This window comes from Sinohyriopsis cumingii, chromosome 14 (genome assembly GCF_028554795.1).
Source record: "Sinohyriopsis cumingii isolate HCF-2022 chromosome 14, ASM2855479v2, whole genome shotgun sequence".
Taxonomy (NCBI): Eukaryota; Metazoa; Mollusca; class Bivalvia; order Unionida; family Unionidae; genus Sinohyriopsis; species Sinohyriopsis cumingii.
Genome location: NC_142974.1, coordinates 39,397,242 through 39,416,463, shown reverse-complemented (window position 1 = coordinate 39,416,463; position 19,222 = coordinate 39,397,242). Strand labels below are relative to the sequence as shown.

At 37.0% G+C, this 19,222-nt stretch overlaps 1 protein-coding gene across 1 annotated transcript in view; it reads right to left on the bottom strand.

Moving 5' to 3' along the window:
* LOC149783613 (uncharacterized) overlaps positions 1 to 19,222 on the bottom strand; it is a 114,830-nt gene that overhangs the window by 11,467 nt on the left and 84,141 nt on the right. Inside the window, exons 2-4 of the mRNA XM_089931865.1 lie at positions 14,106 to 14,243; positions 13,085 to 13,651; positions 11,472 to 11,584 (exon numbers count right to left, since the gene is read on the bottom strand). Coding sequence (XP_089787991.1) covers positions 11,472 to 11,584; positions 13,085 to 13,651; positions 14,106 to 14,243 — 818 coding nt within the window. The remainder of the gene's footprint in view (positions 1 to 11,471; positions 11,585 to 13,084; positions 13,652 to 14,105; positions 14,244 to 19,222) is intronic.

Here is a 19,222-nt window from a genome sequence, read left to right as displayed (position 1 = left end):
TGTGTGAGTAGGTTAACGTGAGAACAGCGTGTGGTATTGGAGTCCGGATATTGATAACCAACATCTTCGAGATTTGTGAGACTGTGAACGCTCATGTTTAGATGACCCTGCATGGAATCTCCAGAGTGGCTGAGGTTCTGGTCTAATTCATGCGCAGAAGAACAACATCCAGTTCCAATCAGAATACCAAAAGACATGGACGACATGGTGTATTATACAGATCCTGAACACCATTAACTTCGACAGACAAAAAAAAAACAAACGAAAGAGCATCCGCATCAACTTATTTACTGCTGTCCTCGCACCCTTTGCACTGGCTGTAGACACATGGGTTACCAACGAAGCTACTAAAAACGCCGTGACGGGCAGAGGAGCTCGTCAAAAACGAGCCATTGTCACCTCGTCCACGGGTTACTAAAATAAAAGAAACCCCCAAAAATGATATTATTTCATATAACACCATGTCATATGTTCCAATCGCAGTTATGCTGTCACCACATCAGAAGAAAAGTATGGCCGCGGCAGCCGGGTATAAAAGACATATCTTCATCAAGTTGAAGGCCTCAGCATTCATGGAATACGAACAACTCGTGTTGACGTATCGTCAAACGAATCTGTCAAAGCAAAACGCTGAGCAAAACGATCTCGTTCTTAACTTACCCTCATCGCATCTGTCCAACAAGAGGGGTTATCATACCTCTGTTAACAGGGATCACTAGAACGTTACTGCCAGGATTAATTGAACTCGGGAAGGGATTCCGGCTGCCAGGAGCCACGCGTGGTAAAGACTCGAAATAAAACGTTTTAGGCAACCTCAATTTGTAGAATCTCTATGGATGCAGCGTTCCACATTTCAGTGGTGATTTTCTGAAGATCCAATTCCTGAACAATCACATCCGACGAAAGCTGTGTCATTAACCTATACAAATTATTACGATGGACATGGCCCTCACTGGTTCGCCAGCGTCAACGTGTGATAATGCGGAGTATTTCGATTCGCTAGGTTTACCTCCTCAAGATGAAGTCGTGCGATTTCTCAAAACAATGCATAAAGGAGAGGTTATAACTCGTTACAACTTCAAAAATTCAATGATAGCACCTGTGGATGGTACTACGTCGGCTATATAAAAAGACAGGAGAGACAATTTCCAATTGAAGTTGCTTTACAACTTTCACAATAATATCCAGTCCTCATATAACCATCATGATCTCGTGGTGTTAAAAGTGCATCATTGGCAGTAAACATAATTTGGGGATAGGTGTAAGACATGTAAAGATGCAGCAGAAGATCTCACAGAGAAACTGCATAAATCCTCAAGCAAGCATTTTCCACAACGTTGACGTCATCGACGTAGACTTAGACTAATATCTAGTCAACGTCTACGACGATGACTCAACGTTATGGAAAATGCTTGCTTGCGAGATTATGCAGTTCTTCTGCGGTCAACAGATCTCCTCAATACGAGAGACTATAGCCGTACAACTATCGTTTCCACTATCTTATGACCCTTATCAACGTCTTTAGTAAATATGCTTGGGTCATTCCTATCAAAATCAGAAACGGAACCTGTATCGTCGAGGTGCTGGCAAAAATCGTAAAGAATGAAAGCCACATCAACTCTTGACAGATCACAGGAGCGAAATTTACAACAAAACCGCCTCAGACTGGCTTGATATAAATAATATCACCTTGTACAGTACAAATAATCCTCTGAAGCCTTCTGTCGTCGAACGGTTAAACAGAACTCTCAAAAATCCTATGTGGAAAGTATTCACAGGCGATAATACTAACCGATACTTAGATTTCCTCCCAGATCTCTTTGACCACTACAGTCATGCATGGCATCGAAGGATTCGAATGCCTCCCGCATAAGCTTCCCCCAAACACCAAAAGCAACAGGTCGCAGACGTCCTAGCTTTTAGACCCAAATTCAATGCAGGAAATCGCGTCGGTATCAGCAGACAAACATTCACCGTCGAAAGAAAGATAATCTCCCAATTGGACTGAAGAAGTTTTTGTTGTCGACACCATTCAAAAATCCTCTCCCATTACATAACCCTCCAGGATTATTTAGGAGAACCCATCCAAGAGTCTTTATACGAACAGGAATTACAAAAAACAAACCAGGACGTCTTCTGGGTTGACAAAATCATTTCTACCAAATGGAAACAATCTTTCGTCATATGGTTTGGCTATCCTGAACAATTCAACTCGTGGATTCCCACCCATTCCGTGACTATGATAGTTCCTCCGATATAATCTTATCGTACTTTTCCATCAAGCTCTATCCAGAGACGGTCTTACATTTCGACGCATGCTCATCAAGAAGCAGCTTCTCAAAGATACGCTTAAACACACTCAAATTTGTTAAATTTCGCAAGATCAAAAATCTGCACTCGGGTCACCTTCTTTAACTTGTAATAAAAATCATTTCGCTGCGACTCTGACAAAAGAAAACACTTAAGTTTTTTCAAGATGCAATACTGCAGATTGTAGCGCTGCATTGGACATTGATGACTGACCAATCATCACTACTCCTCCTTTTCCTTTTTTTTCCTCTTTTTTTTTCACAATAGATCTTCTCAGGCGCTTGTCTGAGTCTTCTCATCACTTAATTCAAGCTCTACCGTCAACGCAAACATAACATGTTATAATGTTACCATTTCTAACGAAGCTGTACACAGTAATTGTGTGGATCAATGTTTAGGCAATTGATTTCTTTCCAACATATTTTAAACGTGGCGGGATAATGTTAATTTATAATTGTCCCTCAAGTGTCATTTCTGTAATGGTGGCCTAATGTTAATTTCCAATTTTGCGATAATCCACAGACCTTCAAAGGTTTTCCTTTAGAGAGAGACTATTTGAATTTAAATGCAGAACATACAGCGCGTATACAAACTGTAAATTGAAGAAATTTGACAACATATAGCTCTTATACAATCTGTAAATTGGAGAAATATGACAAAAGATGGCATTGAACAAGCATTTACTAGAGTCATATAATAACTAATTAATCTCTATTCAGGTCTTTAAATTGTTTGTCGCTATAATTTACACAGTTGTAATCGATCACATGTTTACTAATGCAGATAACACGTGAGATTGGATGGATATCAATTTATATTATTAGTTCTTTAGTAACGTATTTTGTGAATCAGTACAGACATATGCCACGTTAATCATTTTGTTGAAATGCTAATATTTACATCTATATTAGTATGTTAATTTCAAACATTATTATAAACAATATATATTTTTCGTTCCTATACTTCACTCTTTCTTGTCTTAGCTTTTAGCTTTCATTTATGAAGCTTCACAGACTAACTGTTTAGAAATTCTACATTGTTTCTCTGAACTAAAGTATGATTGAAATCTTTTAATAATTATGCCACCCCATGTATGTTTCGTAATGTATCGCACTCATAATAGTTAAAGCACCCCATGTATGTATCGTGAGGTATCGCATGTATGTGTCATATTCTTCAAGTCAATGAATATAATTAATTTAAAAAAATAAACAGAATGTACCGCGCATGAATTATTTGGGCCAACTAATATTGGACATTACACGGATATGACACAATTAAAAAATGTGCAAACAGAGTCCTTCGAGTTCCAGAAGAGCAAGACATACATTAGGAGAGAGAACACTGTAGGACCCGAGGAATCCGTTATATTTGTTGTATATATATATATATATATATATATATATATATATATATATATATATATATATATCATGATGGTGAAACTCAACAATCTTAGCTTCCATGACACTGACAACAAAATTAAATCACCCTCAAGCTCTGTGCTAAATATAGAAAATTGACGCTGACATAATGATTTATTTTTGTAGAATTTAGTTAATTTAAATACAATGTAGGTTTACATGATATAATTTATTATATTACATGGATTCGGCGGTAGATGATTGGGGAAGTACACCATCGTTATCACAGTGAGTTTTCTCCCTTTCACCACATACGACATTTCAAGAGATATAACTTCACATATTTTGTGCTTATTTATCGAAATAATGAGACAATTTAGTATGAGATAAATACGAGCCTTAAAAGTTGAAAATTTATAAAATTGATCATGTTTTTGGCAAGTTTGTTTAGATTTTGTTTTGTTTGTCTTTTTCCTAGCATTTTGGAGGGGGAAGCATATGGTTTATGTTCATGTATGTGACCTATATATATGGATTTACATGACTGAAACTATTTACACTTTTTTTCAGATGGGAATGCATACTGCAGTTCTGGTGTTTGCAATGGATGTAGTAGCAGATATCTCCGGGTATTATCCTTTAACCGATGAATATTTATCCAAGATAAGATCGCTAAGTTAAGACTTTTCTCTTTTTTGTTGTTGTCTTTCTTTACCCTATCTTTCCTACATTTGACTTCATTTTTTGTCTTATTTTTTCCTAGCGTATTTTATGTTATTTAATCCCAAAGAATCAAACACAGTCCACGGTAAGTGCTTAGAAGGCGTGATCTACAGTGGTTTGTGGCAGACGGGCATATTGCCTGAATTATAATCACAAAGCAATTAGAAAATATATATGTTCCTGTTAAATAGAGGGCTGGGTGCAAAGCGATAGGCCGACAGGCGTGGAAGGATTGTGGTTAGTGACCTCGTGCATCTGACTGTGTGAATTTAATGTTTGTGTTGCTGATATAATTTATTGTTTGAGGTAAAGGATGTGAATGAGAATGTCTTTGTGTTGTGATCAGAATGGCCTCAGCATTTATCTGCAGCTCGTTACGTGTCATCCATGATTTCACATCAGAAATGCATCTCTCTATACCTTGGATGGTAACATCAACTTCCGTTGGGAGGCTAGATTTGTATATTTGCGTGTCATCAGCGTACAATTGGTGAGACACTGGATGATGACATATGAAACTTGAGAGCGACTGAGTGTATAGAATGAAGAGAGCAGGTCCAGGAAAAGACCGATGTGGAACACCACAACATAGATCAACTGGGCTGGAGTGTATTCCATTTGCAGATACAATTTGTTTCCTGTTGACCAAGTAGGACTTGAACCAAAGTAAGGCTGTATCATGAATGCCAAATACATGCTGGAGACGGTGAAGTAAGATAGCATAGTATATTGTGTCAAATGCTGCAGATAAATCAAGGAAGGTAAGGACTGTAATCGTTCCGCTATCCAACGCAGAGATAATATCATTAACTACTTGTAAAAGAGTAGTTTCCGTACTGTGGCAAGGGCGATATGCAGATTGTACATTGCTAAAAATAATTCCGATGAGATAGAAGCTGGGATAGAACAACCTTTCCTAAGACTTTTTATATGAATGGGAGATTAGAAACTGAGCGGAAATTCCTTAAATCGTTATGGTCTAGTGTTGGTTTCTTCAGCAAAGGCTTTACCATGGCAGTTTTGAAAAATGATAGGAATTTCCCGGATGAGAGAGAGGTATTAATAACATCAGTTAGTGAAGGCAATACTGGATCAAAGCACTCAAGCAGCAGTGATGTTTGAATTGGATCAAGTTTACATGACCTTGGTGCACTCTTCTTCTGGATTGTACGTATGAAGTCCGTATAGACAGGATCAAATGCTGCTAATGGTTGCCGCTCAAATTCTGTATCCCAACTGTATGGTGATGACGAGTCAATTGAAATTGTGGTGTCAAGCTTATCCCTAATGGTTTGTACTTTGCACGGAAGATATTTGCAAGCAGCAGCTGAAACGGTTCAGTGACATTGCCTATTAATATACATAACACTATACCCGAATATAAACAGCAAAACTAGCCCTGACTCGTGTATCATATAAGATTTTGTAGTTTCTATTAGGATTTAAAAATAGATGAGTGACAAAAGAGATTAAGATAAATATATTTAGCCCATGCTGCGGTCCGTACAATTTATTGCAAATATGATTCACATCAGTGTATTGGTGATAAGACAACTCTTACCCTACCTAGTTCTACTAGAGTTATCCGTGTTAACTCATGCGGAGTACATGCATGTGTTACGAATCTATGGTCTAAAACAAAGTAACGGAAACTAGCGGAGGGCAATCAGTTAAATGTAACAAATAATTTATTCCCCTGGAATACACAGTGAAAAAGAATATAAAGAACCTATGGTATTAATTAATTACTAAAATAATCCCAGAATTAGATCAGACATTAGTCCTAGTAATGTACAGTCCAGAATAAAACTCATTATAAGATCTGAAGAGATCCAAAACTGATGGCGATGACGTGATATGAATGTCTTAGCTTGTGGAGTACTGATATGTCAACAGTCTTTTGCTGAATCACAGTAATATAATTCCAGGTTTGAATATATTATAAATTCCAGTGAATGTGTTTATCCAAGAATTTTATGTGAGCACGTTTGTATTTCCGGAGAAAATATTCACTTGAATTCAATAATTTGAAGAAAACATTCAGCCCAAACTGTTCACAGCATATAATACAACTTAAAAGTGAAAGATATTAAAGTACTAATGAAAAACTCCTCAGGTCATAATTAACGTTTTTTGTTTCTTTAAAAAAAAAATTACCCAATGGAAACAAAATCCTTCGAGAATGATATAATGAGCCTTGTTCATTTAAAACACAATAACCTGTAAAATTCATTTAGGAAACTTCAAAACCCTGACCCAAATAAACGTATTTTCTCCTTATTGTTTACATGATTAAAAGTCTTGATATTAAGTTCATACACTTAGGGAAAAATGAAGCTATTATTAGTTGTTTACATAAAATGAAATAAAAAAAAAAATAAAAAAAAGTCAATCAGGTCAAGAAGAAATGAACTCGGGTTTGGACAAGGTCAATTCCAGCATACAATGTTACATTACAATAGCATGTAATGAAATGTAAATAATTTAAAACTATCAAACAAACAATTAAATTGAATATACATAACAGTGTCATCGCCAAATTATCAATCTAAGATTGTTTTCTAAAACGGTTATGCCATGCATGCTGAAGTAGGGCGGAATGTCCCTCTGTCCAAAGGAAAACTGGAGGCACAGGGGTTCCATTTAGACAAACACATGGCCATTGAGCACGTTTGTTACAAGAATGAGTCAAAATAGACCCGTATGTGACGAGAGTCTGCTATTGGTGGAAGTACTTCACTCCTAGCATGTAATAACGAGTAACGTATTATCGAGGAAACATAATGTATTCCAAAAAGTGGTTTATTAATTTTGTATTGTTAAAATTCACATCCTTAAGGACACCACCGAATACCATTTATCTTTACTTGGTACATATAAGTAGCAAAAATGGAGAGAAAAAAATATATAGGAAGCAATCATTGCCGCCCAACTATCGTTCAATCACAAGCAGTTTTCCCCTTTATCCTAATATTTTCACGTGAAAAGATTAGATTTCCCATCATGCCATGCTACGTCTGATCGTGTTTGCCCACAAAAAATATAAATAAAAAATAAAAAAATAAAAAATAAAAAAGGCTAGTATTTTGTGAGCAAGAGCAACTAATTGGAAATCGCCTTGCATTACAGACATGAAATTTACCCTTTGATAAAGAAATTTGACAAGGGGCCTTTGCATCTCTCTGAAGTTATTTCCCTTTAATTCTAAAACTACAACAATAAATCGCTGCGAAATGTTGATGGAACGGATTGATTCGATTTTTTTCAGACAGAGTCAAAATGACAAAAATGTAATCTATTGCGACAGATTAGGTCAGTACTATCCAACCGCTTTTTCAAAAAGTATGAAAGTACGGCGAATTTAAAAAATGGTGGGAATTCGCGTGTTGTGCTGTACAATGGGTTTGATCTTCTAAACTTCGATCCTGGAGCACGTTTGGTACAAGTAATAATTTGGTACACAGTAAAAATTGTCTTTCCTACGTTAGTACCTGACATAATTCATCTTCTGTTGCCACTCGTTAAATATTAGGTTTTTATTGGTACCTGACAATGATATATATATCTGGTGTTAACGCATGAAAAGAAAATAACATATCATATCATATCATATCATATCACATCCATCTATCCATATATCTATCTAGTAATGTAAACTTAGTACATCCTCTAATCTTCATTAGGTCTACACGCTTTAAAATATTAAATAAGACGTAAATAAGGACAATACTGAAAACCATTCACCATGAAATTCCAAACCAAAACAAACAGACAATTAAGGAGTTAAAAGAAAAGCATTGTAGTCTCTTCTTGTAGCCGAACTAGGTGAGGTTTAAGAACAATTTGAAATGCCCTTATATTTAAAATCAATAGATAGTTGGTTTTACGTAGCTTTGTACTTGTACGAGTTTGTTTTACTAGTTGTAATAATGAGAATCAAGTGTCGGATGAGGAGCGTAAGTTTCTAGATGTGGTATTCACACGGATGAGGTCAGATGGGTGAATTGTAGGCATTCAACAAAATGTAGTTGAGTGATCATCTATTATGTTTGATTCTGGATCAAAATGGTAGCCAGCGGAGGCTACAGATAAGGGGTGGGTGGATAGGTGCTGTGCTCTTTGCACTTTAAGAATAACCCTAACAGATTTGTTTTAAACGTTTCTGTAGTAAATAATCAGACATGATAGAATTAAGTGAATTACAAGAGTCTAGTTTTGAAATTACTAAAGAACACACAAGTGTATTGAGTTGAATCAACTAAAAGAAAAGTGCGAATGGAGCTGATGAGTTTCAGCTACATATATGCAGTTTTGCATATGGCCATTCCATTTTGATGTACGGCAACGGCGCATTGACACATACTGTCTGAATTTAATGATGGTATTGGAAATACTTATTGTTTGGGGTAATGGACGTGAATGAGAAAGTATTTTTTGTGACGCTAAAGATGGCTTCAGTTTTATTGTCACTCATTTGCACCTCGTTACATTTCATCTATGACTTCATGTCATAAATGCACCTCTCTAAGTCTTGAATGGTAGCCTCAGCGTCAGTTGAACAGCTAGCATTGCATATTTGAATGTCATCAGCATACAGTTTCTGAGATACCTGATGTCGATCGATGACACTCGAGAGCGACTAAGCATAATGAAAGAAAAACAAAACGGGACCGAGAGCAAAGCTTTCAAATCTATAACTTTGATCAAGTGGGCTGGCAAATGTTTCATTTACGAAGACGATTTGTCTTGTTGTGTAGGTAGGATTTTGACCATAGTTAGCCTGTATCGTGAATATCAAATACATGCTGAGACGGTGAAGTAATATACGTATTATGTCTACTGGCACAGAAACATTAAGGAGGGTGAGAACCGAAACGTTTCCACTATCAAAAGCAAAAAGAAGATTGTTTACTATCCTAAGAAAGGCAATTTCAATGCTATGGCGATGCCGATACTGTGATTGAACATTGTTCATTTCTAAAAGGACTACTTCAAACTAGATGAGATACAAGCTGTTGTAGAGAAAATTTGTCTACGACTTTAGTCACGAAGCGGAGGTAAGAAAGAAGTCGGTAGTTATAGTGATCCGTCAGATTCTTCAGCAGAGGATTTATAACGGCAGTTTTGAAAAATGATGGGAATTCTCCGGGATACGATTTAAGTATTGATAACATATGGATTCCCCAGGATGAGAGAGAAGTACTGATAATATAGGGATTCCCCGGGATGAGAGAGAAGTATTGATAACACAGGGAATCATCGGGATGAGAGAGAAATATTGATAAAATATGGATTCCCGGGACGAGAGGGAAGTCTTGATAACATGGGGAATCCTCGGGATGAGAGAGAAGTATTGATAATATAGGGACTGTACGGGCTGAGAGAGAATTATTGATAACATAGGGATTCACCGGGATATGAGCGAGGTATTGATAACATAGCGAATCCCCGGGATGAGATAATTATTGATAGCATAGGAAATCCCTTTCATCAGAGGGAAGTGTGGATAACATAGTGAATCCCCGGGATGAGAGACATGTTCTTGAAAGCTATACTGAATCCAAGCACTGGAGAAAGAGTGATGTAGGAATCGGATATAGTTACATGACTTTGAGGTGCTCTCTAACACAATTCTGTGTACCCAGTGCCGGACTAAGGTCATCCAGGGCCCTAAGCACTGAAACTATTATGGTGCCCCACACCCCCGTGAAATTTCAAGAAAACATTAAAAGCTAAAGTGGTGGGAAAATACCAGTGCTGCCATCGTTCAGCACCAAAATACTGGTACATGCAGATCGAAAATGTCATATATAATTCATTCAATTTTATCATTAACAATTAATTTGAATTTTTTCTGGTGCCTGTTGGGTTGGTGCCTATGCACGTTCTTAGTACACTGAATGGGTACTCCGGCGCTATGTGTACCAAATCCTTAGAGACAGGTTCAATTACTGTTGAAAGCTGCAATTCCTAGTCTGCTTCACAACTGAATGGTGTGGATGAATCAGCTTTATTTGTGTTGACAATCTTGTCTCTAATTTGTGTTGTCAGTCTTGTCTCTAATTTGTGATGTCAGTCTTGTCTCTCATTTGTGTTGTCAGTCTTGTCTCTAATTTGTGATGTCAGTCTTGTCTCTAATTTGTTTTGTCAGTCTTGTCTCTAATTTGTGTGGTCAGTCTTGTCTCTAATTTGTGTTGTCAGTCTTGTCTCTAATTTGTGTTGTCAGTCTTGTCTCTAATGGACTGTACTTTGTCACGAAAGAAATTTGCAAACAATAATAATATGTACGCAGCGAAGTTTTTGCAAGTCAAAGGCATGAATGTAGTTAATGTAGTTATTTTATTGGCGGGCCATGAGCACGTATAAACATAACATGCAAATGTATCTATGATCTTACGATTTAAATAGATTAAAGTATAATCGTATTGGAACTGAATTCGATACGTATGTGTCCCATACAGAATTTAAACTTTAGTTCTACAAGAGGTCTGCAATGCTGTTTGACCATAGTCACATTCTCCGAGTTAAAACTTCAGACATAACATGCGTGTAATATTTTGTTTTGATTTGACTTGAGAGGATATTTTGGTTTAAATCATTCATTGGAATTGCAAAGTGCTCATATGAATGGACTAAAGCAACATTTCACGATTACTATGAATTAATTCAAAGGATATTTGGAAAATGACCTTGTGATAGATGTAGGCTCTGGGCAATTCAACGCATTCAAGGCTAGTGACACATACACATCACATTCAAGATCTAGCATTCTCTTGGTAAACGTTATTCTGTTTGTAATATAACCTTTAGAATAAACTTGGAGTTAGTTCACAATACTGTAAGTTTCTCTTCAGCTAACGTTTTTCAGATTTTAAATTTGTTTATCAAGTTTTACTAAATATGTTGTTTAGGGTTTATTTATTACCTAGTTTAAGACCATAGAGTAGTGTTATATTAAAGTCAACGTACAAATGCCATAGAACGATCGTCAAAGCTCTGAATATAACCTTAAATTTCAGGTTTCCTCTAGAATCCGTTTGAAAACGTAAATAGTATAGAAAGAAATGTATTTACCCCGCATGACAGGTTTGCATCCGTCGCCTTTCCCATTACACAAGGTTTATTTCTGAGCGGGTCCAGGGAACGAACCACCACTTCATCGTAGTCGAAATAAATACCGCCATAGTCTTGAATATAAATATATATATAAAAAAACAGAATAAGCCTGCAGAAACAGGAACATACTATCTACCGGACTGTAGCTAATGAGACTGAAAAGTGCAGCTTATTATTGATTAGCCGTGTGTGTGTGTGTGTGTGTGTGTGTGTGTGTGTGTGGCTTTAACACTATATCAATCATTTCGCTAAGATGGCTGCAGTGTGGCAGTTTATAGTGATGTCGAGCACTGAAGCATCATGCACTAGACTTGTAGCATCATGCCCTAGAATCGTAGCATCATGCCCTAGACTTGTAGCATCATGCACTAGACTTGTAGCATCATGCCCTAGACTTGTAGCATCATGCCCTAGACTTGTAGCATCATGCCCTAGACTCGTAGCATCATGCCCTAGACTTGTAGCATCATGCCCTAGACTTGTTACATCATGTTGGACCTAGTCAAATTACCCTGATTCAGGGCAGAACAATCCTCACAAAAACGACCTCTTAATGTTGAGCACCGAGCAAAGCAGCTGCCCAATACATTTTTTAAGTCCTTGGCATGGTTTGGCCGGGGTTCAAATAGCTGTTTGCAATACATTCATTGAAAAAGTCCATATAATACTATAGATAAGAATTTAGTCATATGCAAGTTACATACGATGTACATAAGCCGTCTATACCCCGGCTTAGCCCAGTATCAAGACTGTCACGTATTGTTGTTACTGTATAACACAAGTCATAACAAGTTTGAAATAGCTACATTAAACTAGGATATTGACGTTACATCCATTTCATAAATACAACTAAATTACATATTTGCTTTGAAATTGACTTCGTATCAGCCAGCCTTGGTCCAATCAAACCGGAATTTCGTAAATATGCATAACCTAGAACAAGGCCTTAAACAAACTTCACATTATATAACAAACAAATATAAATTGTATTTTTGTTGATAAAAACCATATATATATATATATATATATATATATATATATATATATATATATATATATATATATATATATATATATATATGCTTCACTGTACTATGATTTGCCATTACACAAGGTTTCATAATGTATGACGATAAGATGCTCGAACTTTACTGACACGACTCAAAAATGTTATTTTGAACAGAACTTCCTGTATGTTAAGTAATTAAACACTTGACATGTATTTATAAAGTAATTTGCATTTGGAGCACTGAATACCAAGTAATTAGTACATGGAGACAAGTGCTTGAAACAAGTAATCTGTAATGTTTTTTTTTTTCTCCACATTTTATATCAGAAAAAAGCTGATTCCCCTAATTGGTTATGTGCAAACATTTGTGGTTATATATGTTATTTTGGCAAACAATTAAGGTGTTAATCTTGATGCACATTAATTATTGAAACTTAAGTGGCAAGGAAATATAGCATGACCTACGTTTTAAACATCAATGTGTTAGAATCTAAACCATCATGCCATGTAATTGTTTTAAAGTTGAAACAAGATATCTCGTGTATCGAGAAAGAAATGTTACCCTTTATAGCTTCGATTCTTGCAATATCCGCCCCATGCTCTTTGAATCCGAGTTTTTTTCCACCCATTGTAGTCGGCATGTCCCGTACGACGTGTATGACATTGGAGTATATATGTATGAAATAGTCCCAATACCTTCCAAATGGTAGGTTTGGGCCATGAATTAAAATGAGACAAGGCTTTTGGAATCGAACTGCACTTAGTAAACTCATTAGTGTGTAAATATTCAAGGCTTTGTAGCCATACAAAACGTAATGGAACACATTCGGAATAGATTTGCCATCATCGCAGCATTTATTAATTATTCGATGTAGACAAGGATTCCCGTAAGAGATGTGGTAAACGTCTGATAGATTCGCGGTTTCTGTGACAATAAGTCTCTCATGACCGTCGTTGCAGTCAAGGCCAAGACGGAGACGCTTTCTCTGAGGCACTTCCAAACACATATCCGGACATTTAAGTTTGTGTTGATACGCCCAGTCAGATTCGTTGCTGGCTTTCTCTGGAATTAGCAATGGTCCGAGAGGAATAAATACGCAGTTCTCATTCTTCTCAACTGGCACAAGACCTGAAAAAGTTAGATATTAACTTACTTTATACATCTCACGTGCAATATCGTTTCTGAAACCGTCTGATAAAAGTGCTCCTGATATCAATTTAAGATTTATCTTCTTATTTTTGTTTCTTATTGTTTACATTTGATTTTTAGCGCCCTTTGTTACATTCAAACCAGACTACAGTTTGATGAATCACTTTTAATGTTAATCACACAATTTATTGTACAAATAGTTGCTCGTTCCTTAGCTTTGTTCGTTTATTTGTTTTTAAATCTTTTGTCGAAAATGAAGAAATATGGGATTGTCATGTAAGGTAATTGAATAACAGTGATCGGTATATTTCACTAACTGAACATAACATATGGGAATATGTTTCAAGATTTGTACTCGTTAATTTAGATATTTTCATGTTTACTTATTTCATCTTTATATAGTTTCGTATCAAGAGTATTTCCTTTTACATACGATTATCTGTCTGACTCCTGTCCTGGATATTCTCGATGCGTCTATGTGCCTCTTCTAACGCACAGGCCCGTCCATAATCTGTAACAACGGATTCTATATTTGTCACCCATCTTGTCTTCTGTTGGGATTCTTTCAGACCTTAAATAATAATGATAATAATAATAATAATAATAATAATAATGTCTGTGGTTTGGATTTGTAACATAGTTTTTTAAAAAATGTTTCATTCAAACTACTACTATGTCTGCAGTGTGGCAGTTTAAAATGATGTCAACACTGGGGCATCATGCCACCAACATGTAGCATGGTGTCTCACCCATTCATTATTCTGACACGAGGCCGACTTGTCCTAACACTAATCTCTTAATGATGAGCGACTAACATGGCTGCTGCTAGTACTAATTTTTTAAATAAATCTTTGGCATGACTCGGCTGAGGTTAGAACCCCCGACGTCCCGCATCCAAGACGGACGCTCTTACCACTTCGGCCACTGGAGCAGTAACCACTACTACTACTACTGCTACTACAACTACTACTAATACTGCTACAACAACTACTATTAGTATCATTATCTTGATCGTCATCAGACTTATCATCATCATCATCATCCTGTCAAAAATAATGAAAAGAAAAGAAGCGTTCCAATCAGTGGTATGATAAGGTCATTATCCAGTGCCATGCTTTTGACCTTTCTGCATATACTGTATGTATGTGACAAAGCATAGTCATGAAGTATTATTGGGTGAAGGTTCGTCAAAATATATTAGATGGCTCTGAAGGTATCGAAAAGAACAAAAGCAGATTACAAAGACAGGTTTCACAAATTTTAATTTCTTCAGACAATCTTGACTTTTGACCCAGGGACCTGATTATTGTTCGTAACGAATTTGTATGAGCATCGTCTGTATACAGTAAAAATTTCTGTACTAGTTCCAAAGCAACCGAATAGAAAAGGTTACGTGTCATAACATTAGGTCGTACAACTTCAATGATTTCCTTTTTTGACAATGACCTTCAAGCAAGGTCGTGAATACGTACACAACAATAATCTTTTCAGCAAGAAGCGTTAATTAGTTAGAGCGTATTAAATATGTGTAAAGATTCAAATGTTACAGACACGACAAAGACATAATATAACCTGGAACTAGGTCGTATTTTACCTTCAATGACCTTGAATTTTGAGCTAGGGAATGAGTATTATATGCATTCATCATGATGTATATATTGCATAAGTTTCATCACCTATACCTCCAGCATTTCAAAAGTTACGAACTTGACTAGGAAACAGGTCAGAGGGTTACATTTACCGTCTAAATGGCCTTGACTAGGAAACAGGTCAGAGGGTTAGATTTACCGTCTAAATAACCTTGAATAGGAAACAGGTCAGAGGGTTACATCTACCCTCTAAATGACCTTGACCACCGTGGAATGGAATTGACCATGGTACGTGATACACAGTCTAGCCATGGTGTATCGCTACAGACCATGGTACGCGATACACAGTCTAGCGATGGTGTATAGCTACATAAAACTTAATAAGACGGATATTAATGTTACTAAAAATAATAATATTTTATATATTATAAATGTGCAATGGTCGATTGGTTATTACTAACAATAATGACTACATGTGCGATTATGTGTTTAAGAGTAGCAGCAGTGGTTCAATGATTAATGTTTTCGACGTCTGGCCAAAAGGATGCGGGTTAAGCTCCCACATACATATCAGTTATAAAAAGTAAACTAGTCCAGTTAGTTATGGAATTGCATTTTGACCCTGTTTAATTATAATTGTCACGAGACAATGCATAGGCCGCTCTGGCGGCCTAAGTGGTTAAAGCATCCGCCTCGGATGCGGGAGTTCGCGTGTTCTAACCACTGCTGAGTCAAACCAAAGACTTGTAAAATGATATTTACAGCTGCCTCGTTGGGAACTCAGCATTAAGACATTAATGGTTGGACTAATCGGTCTGATATCAGGTATAACGGTACCAATTGCGCAAGTCCAGGTGGGCGGAGCTTAAGGTGTATGGAACATTGTATTCAGAATTAAAGAACAAAACTAGCTGTGATTGGTGCATTATGTAAGACTTGTACTTTCTGTTTGGCTTAAAAAAAAGTTGAGCCTCTTGGCAACATGTGAGTTTGTGTTAATTTCTATCTAGATCATATTTTGTATTTTTTATGATTTTTTTAAAATATGGTACACATGACTGAAAATGTGCTTGTTGTGACTAGATAACTCTTACCCCTGTCTAGTTCCAGTAGAGTTATCTCTCTTAAATGCAATGAAGTACCTGGTTATGTCATTGTCAAATTGACAATCTAGCATTGTTCTATATGACAGCGTGTGACATGCATGCCCAAGTAGGACAGAAAGTATATTTATTTCACAAAACATTAGCATTGAGGTATATGGAAAAACAATTGGTACCGTGATACCATCAGGATAATGTGGCTGGGTGGTACGTCATGATACATGTCTGCGGCATGGCGCCCCAGTGCTAGACATCACTAAAAAATGTCACACTGCAGACATCGTAACGATATGACTGAAAAAGTGTTGAAGCTACGTTACAAATATAAATCACACACTCACACACACACGCAAAGAAAAAAAACATGGACAGATTTTTCGTTTCGTTAATGTAATGTTCGTTTCGTTAAAGTTTATATTCTGATTTTTTATGTTAGCGGGCTCTGTAGTACCATCTATTATCTTTGTATGGTTTATATGATTCAGCTTGGGTTTATATACGAGCCAACTGTGGCTGCTACGGTGGTTTGTTGTGAAGCCGTATTGTGTGAAAAAGTCCTCTTGCAAGTGAAGCAGTAAAACTATCCACCAAAGGAAACACATTTGGTTGTATTTTGTCGGACAAGAGGGAGCCGAGCCAGGGAATAGTAAAAGTGTAGGGACGTGGTCTTTCGCGACCAAAAAGACAGGCGCTACAGTGTTTGACCAAGGTACTCTGAGATCTTGCGACAATGCAATTTTTGATTGAAGGTCACTATTCTCTCATCATTTCGCACTGTCGTCTCTCTCTGTCTTTAGCGAGTAAAGACGCGAAAACAAGTCTGAGACAAAATTGTCGTCTTTGCGACCAAGTCGGCGACCAGACAACGGCTTAGACGTCGACTCTGCGACAAGGTCAGCGACGGAGTCGACGACCTGGTGACCAAGTCGGGAACCAGAGAAAGACAGTCGGTAACTCTGCAACCATGTCGGGGAATTTGCGAATCAATCAGTGACGCAGTCCGCGAAACTGAGACCAAGTCAGCGACACAGTCGGCGTATGGACGACACAGTTGGCGTATCGACGACACAGTTGGCGACCACCTGATACCCAGTAAGCGAAACAGCGATTCAGTCGGCGTCAAGAAACCAGGAATATGACCGTGGAAATATGTCGCATTCTGGAGCACCAGTCTTAGAACAGATTCATCGGAGTATCATTACAAATACAAAGGCCTATCATAAAGAGCGGGAGATAGCGAGACTCCGGGTAGTGTAGCCGAGTGAGTGTCCTTAACACATTGGTGGCAGCAGTGGGATTGGTCAAGGAGTAATAACATAATCAAGACGGTTTCTGGACGATCACAATTCTGAAAATGGAGGCTTACTACCGAAATAGCACTAAAGACAGCAATTTCTTTTGAATATGAGTTTCGGCGCTTAACCAAGGAATGCGAAGATTTGGACAAAAGAATGAATGAAAGGAACGACTTTATAGATTGGAGTGCGGACGACCAAAAAGAATTCAGTGTCGTCGAAACAGAATTGCATCAAGACGACATATTCACTTTAGTGGACAGGCAACGTCGACTTAGTCGGAGTCGCTGAAGATCACGAAGATAGATGATACCACAGTGACAGCACCACGTCAAGACAGACTGACTCAACGACATATAACTTTCCTCCTAATTACGTGTCTGGGTACTTTCTTTTTATATCTGGGTGTGAACATTCATGGGATCATACGTATGGTAACTATCTTCATCCCTTTCTCTTTATTATTATTGCTATACACAAAGGGACCTCTTTATACAGCAAATCAAACACTTGCGTCGATTAGACTCGAAACTGTTTGTTTTCATCTTATTTCGAAGGACTTCTCCACAAAAACAATTGTCCTCTGGAAGTTCTAATAACGCGCCCTAATCAGTCAGTTACCACAGTATATACCAACTTAACATTTGCATCATAAACTCACAGCTGCACGGCAACTTCACAACTGTATGGGCTGTCCTTGTAATAATTAGTAGAGAACCATCACTACTTCAGTGTCATAAAATACAAATCACAACTCAAACACCAAATACGGTGAACCATTTTCCTACTCTATACTATATCCCTGTGTCAGTCGAACCACTATTCTGAGCTTCGTTCCACGTGTGACTTAGAGCCATGTTTACCATCGTGCCAACAGTAAGAGTCGTATCCATTCTCAGTTATTCCATTTTGCAACATATCAGTCCCTATCACATATATTTCACATAAAAATACATTTCTAACCAACACTGTTAATTTTAAATAGGAATAATTTGCCTACATGCCTACTTATCCGGCCCTGATCTGAACTCAACCAATATTGCACTCTCTGCCGTTTGGCTTTGGAAACTGGCTAATTATTCGGGCTGAAGTATATTTCACGAACACCGTTTTCCCATCATTAGTATAAAATGACTACGTAAACACAAAACTGGAAGAAAGAGAGACTGAGATTTTTTGGGTGCAACCTGAGTCCAATTAATTGATATGAACTATTATTTCAATAATGTATGCAAATGACATTTGAAATATTTTAGGTAAACAACATTTTTTAAAAATGAAACTCGGCTATATATATATATATATATATATATATATATATATATATATATATATATATATATATATATATATATATATATATATATATATATATATATATATCGAGTGAATGTAACACCTACCAAGCAAAGACTACTAATATCTTTTTCTTCTCACCATCAACTGGGTACAAATTGTGGAACTTTAACTTCACGATTTCCGTGACTTCCGCCTTGCTTGCTACATGTATTAGGGTAATTGGGTCACATTCCGACCACTGAGATCGTTAACATGATATCGACA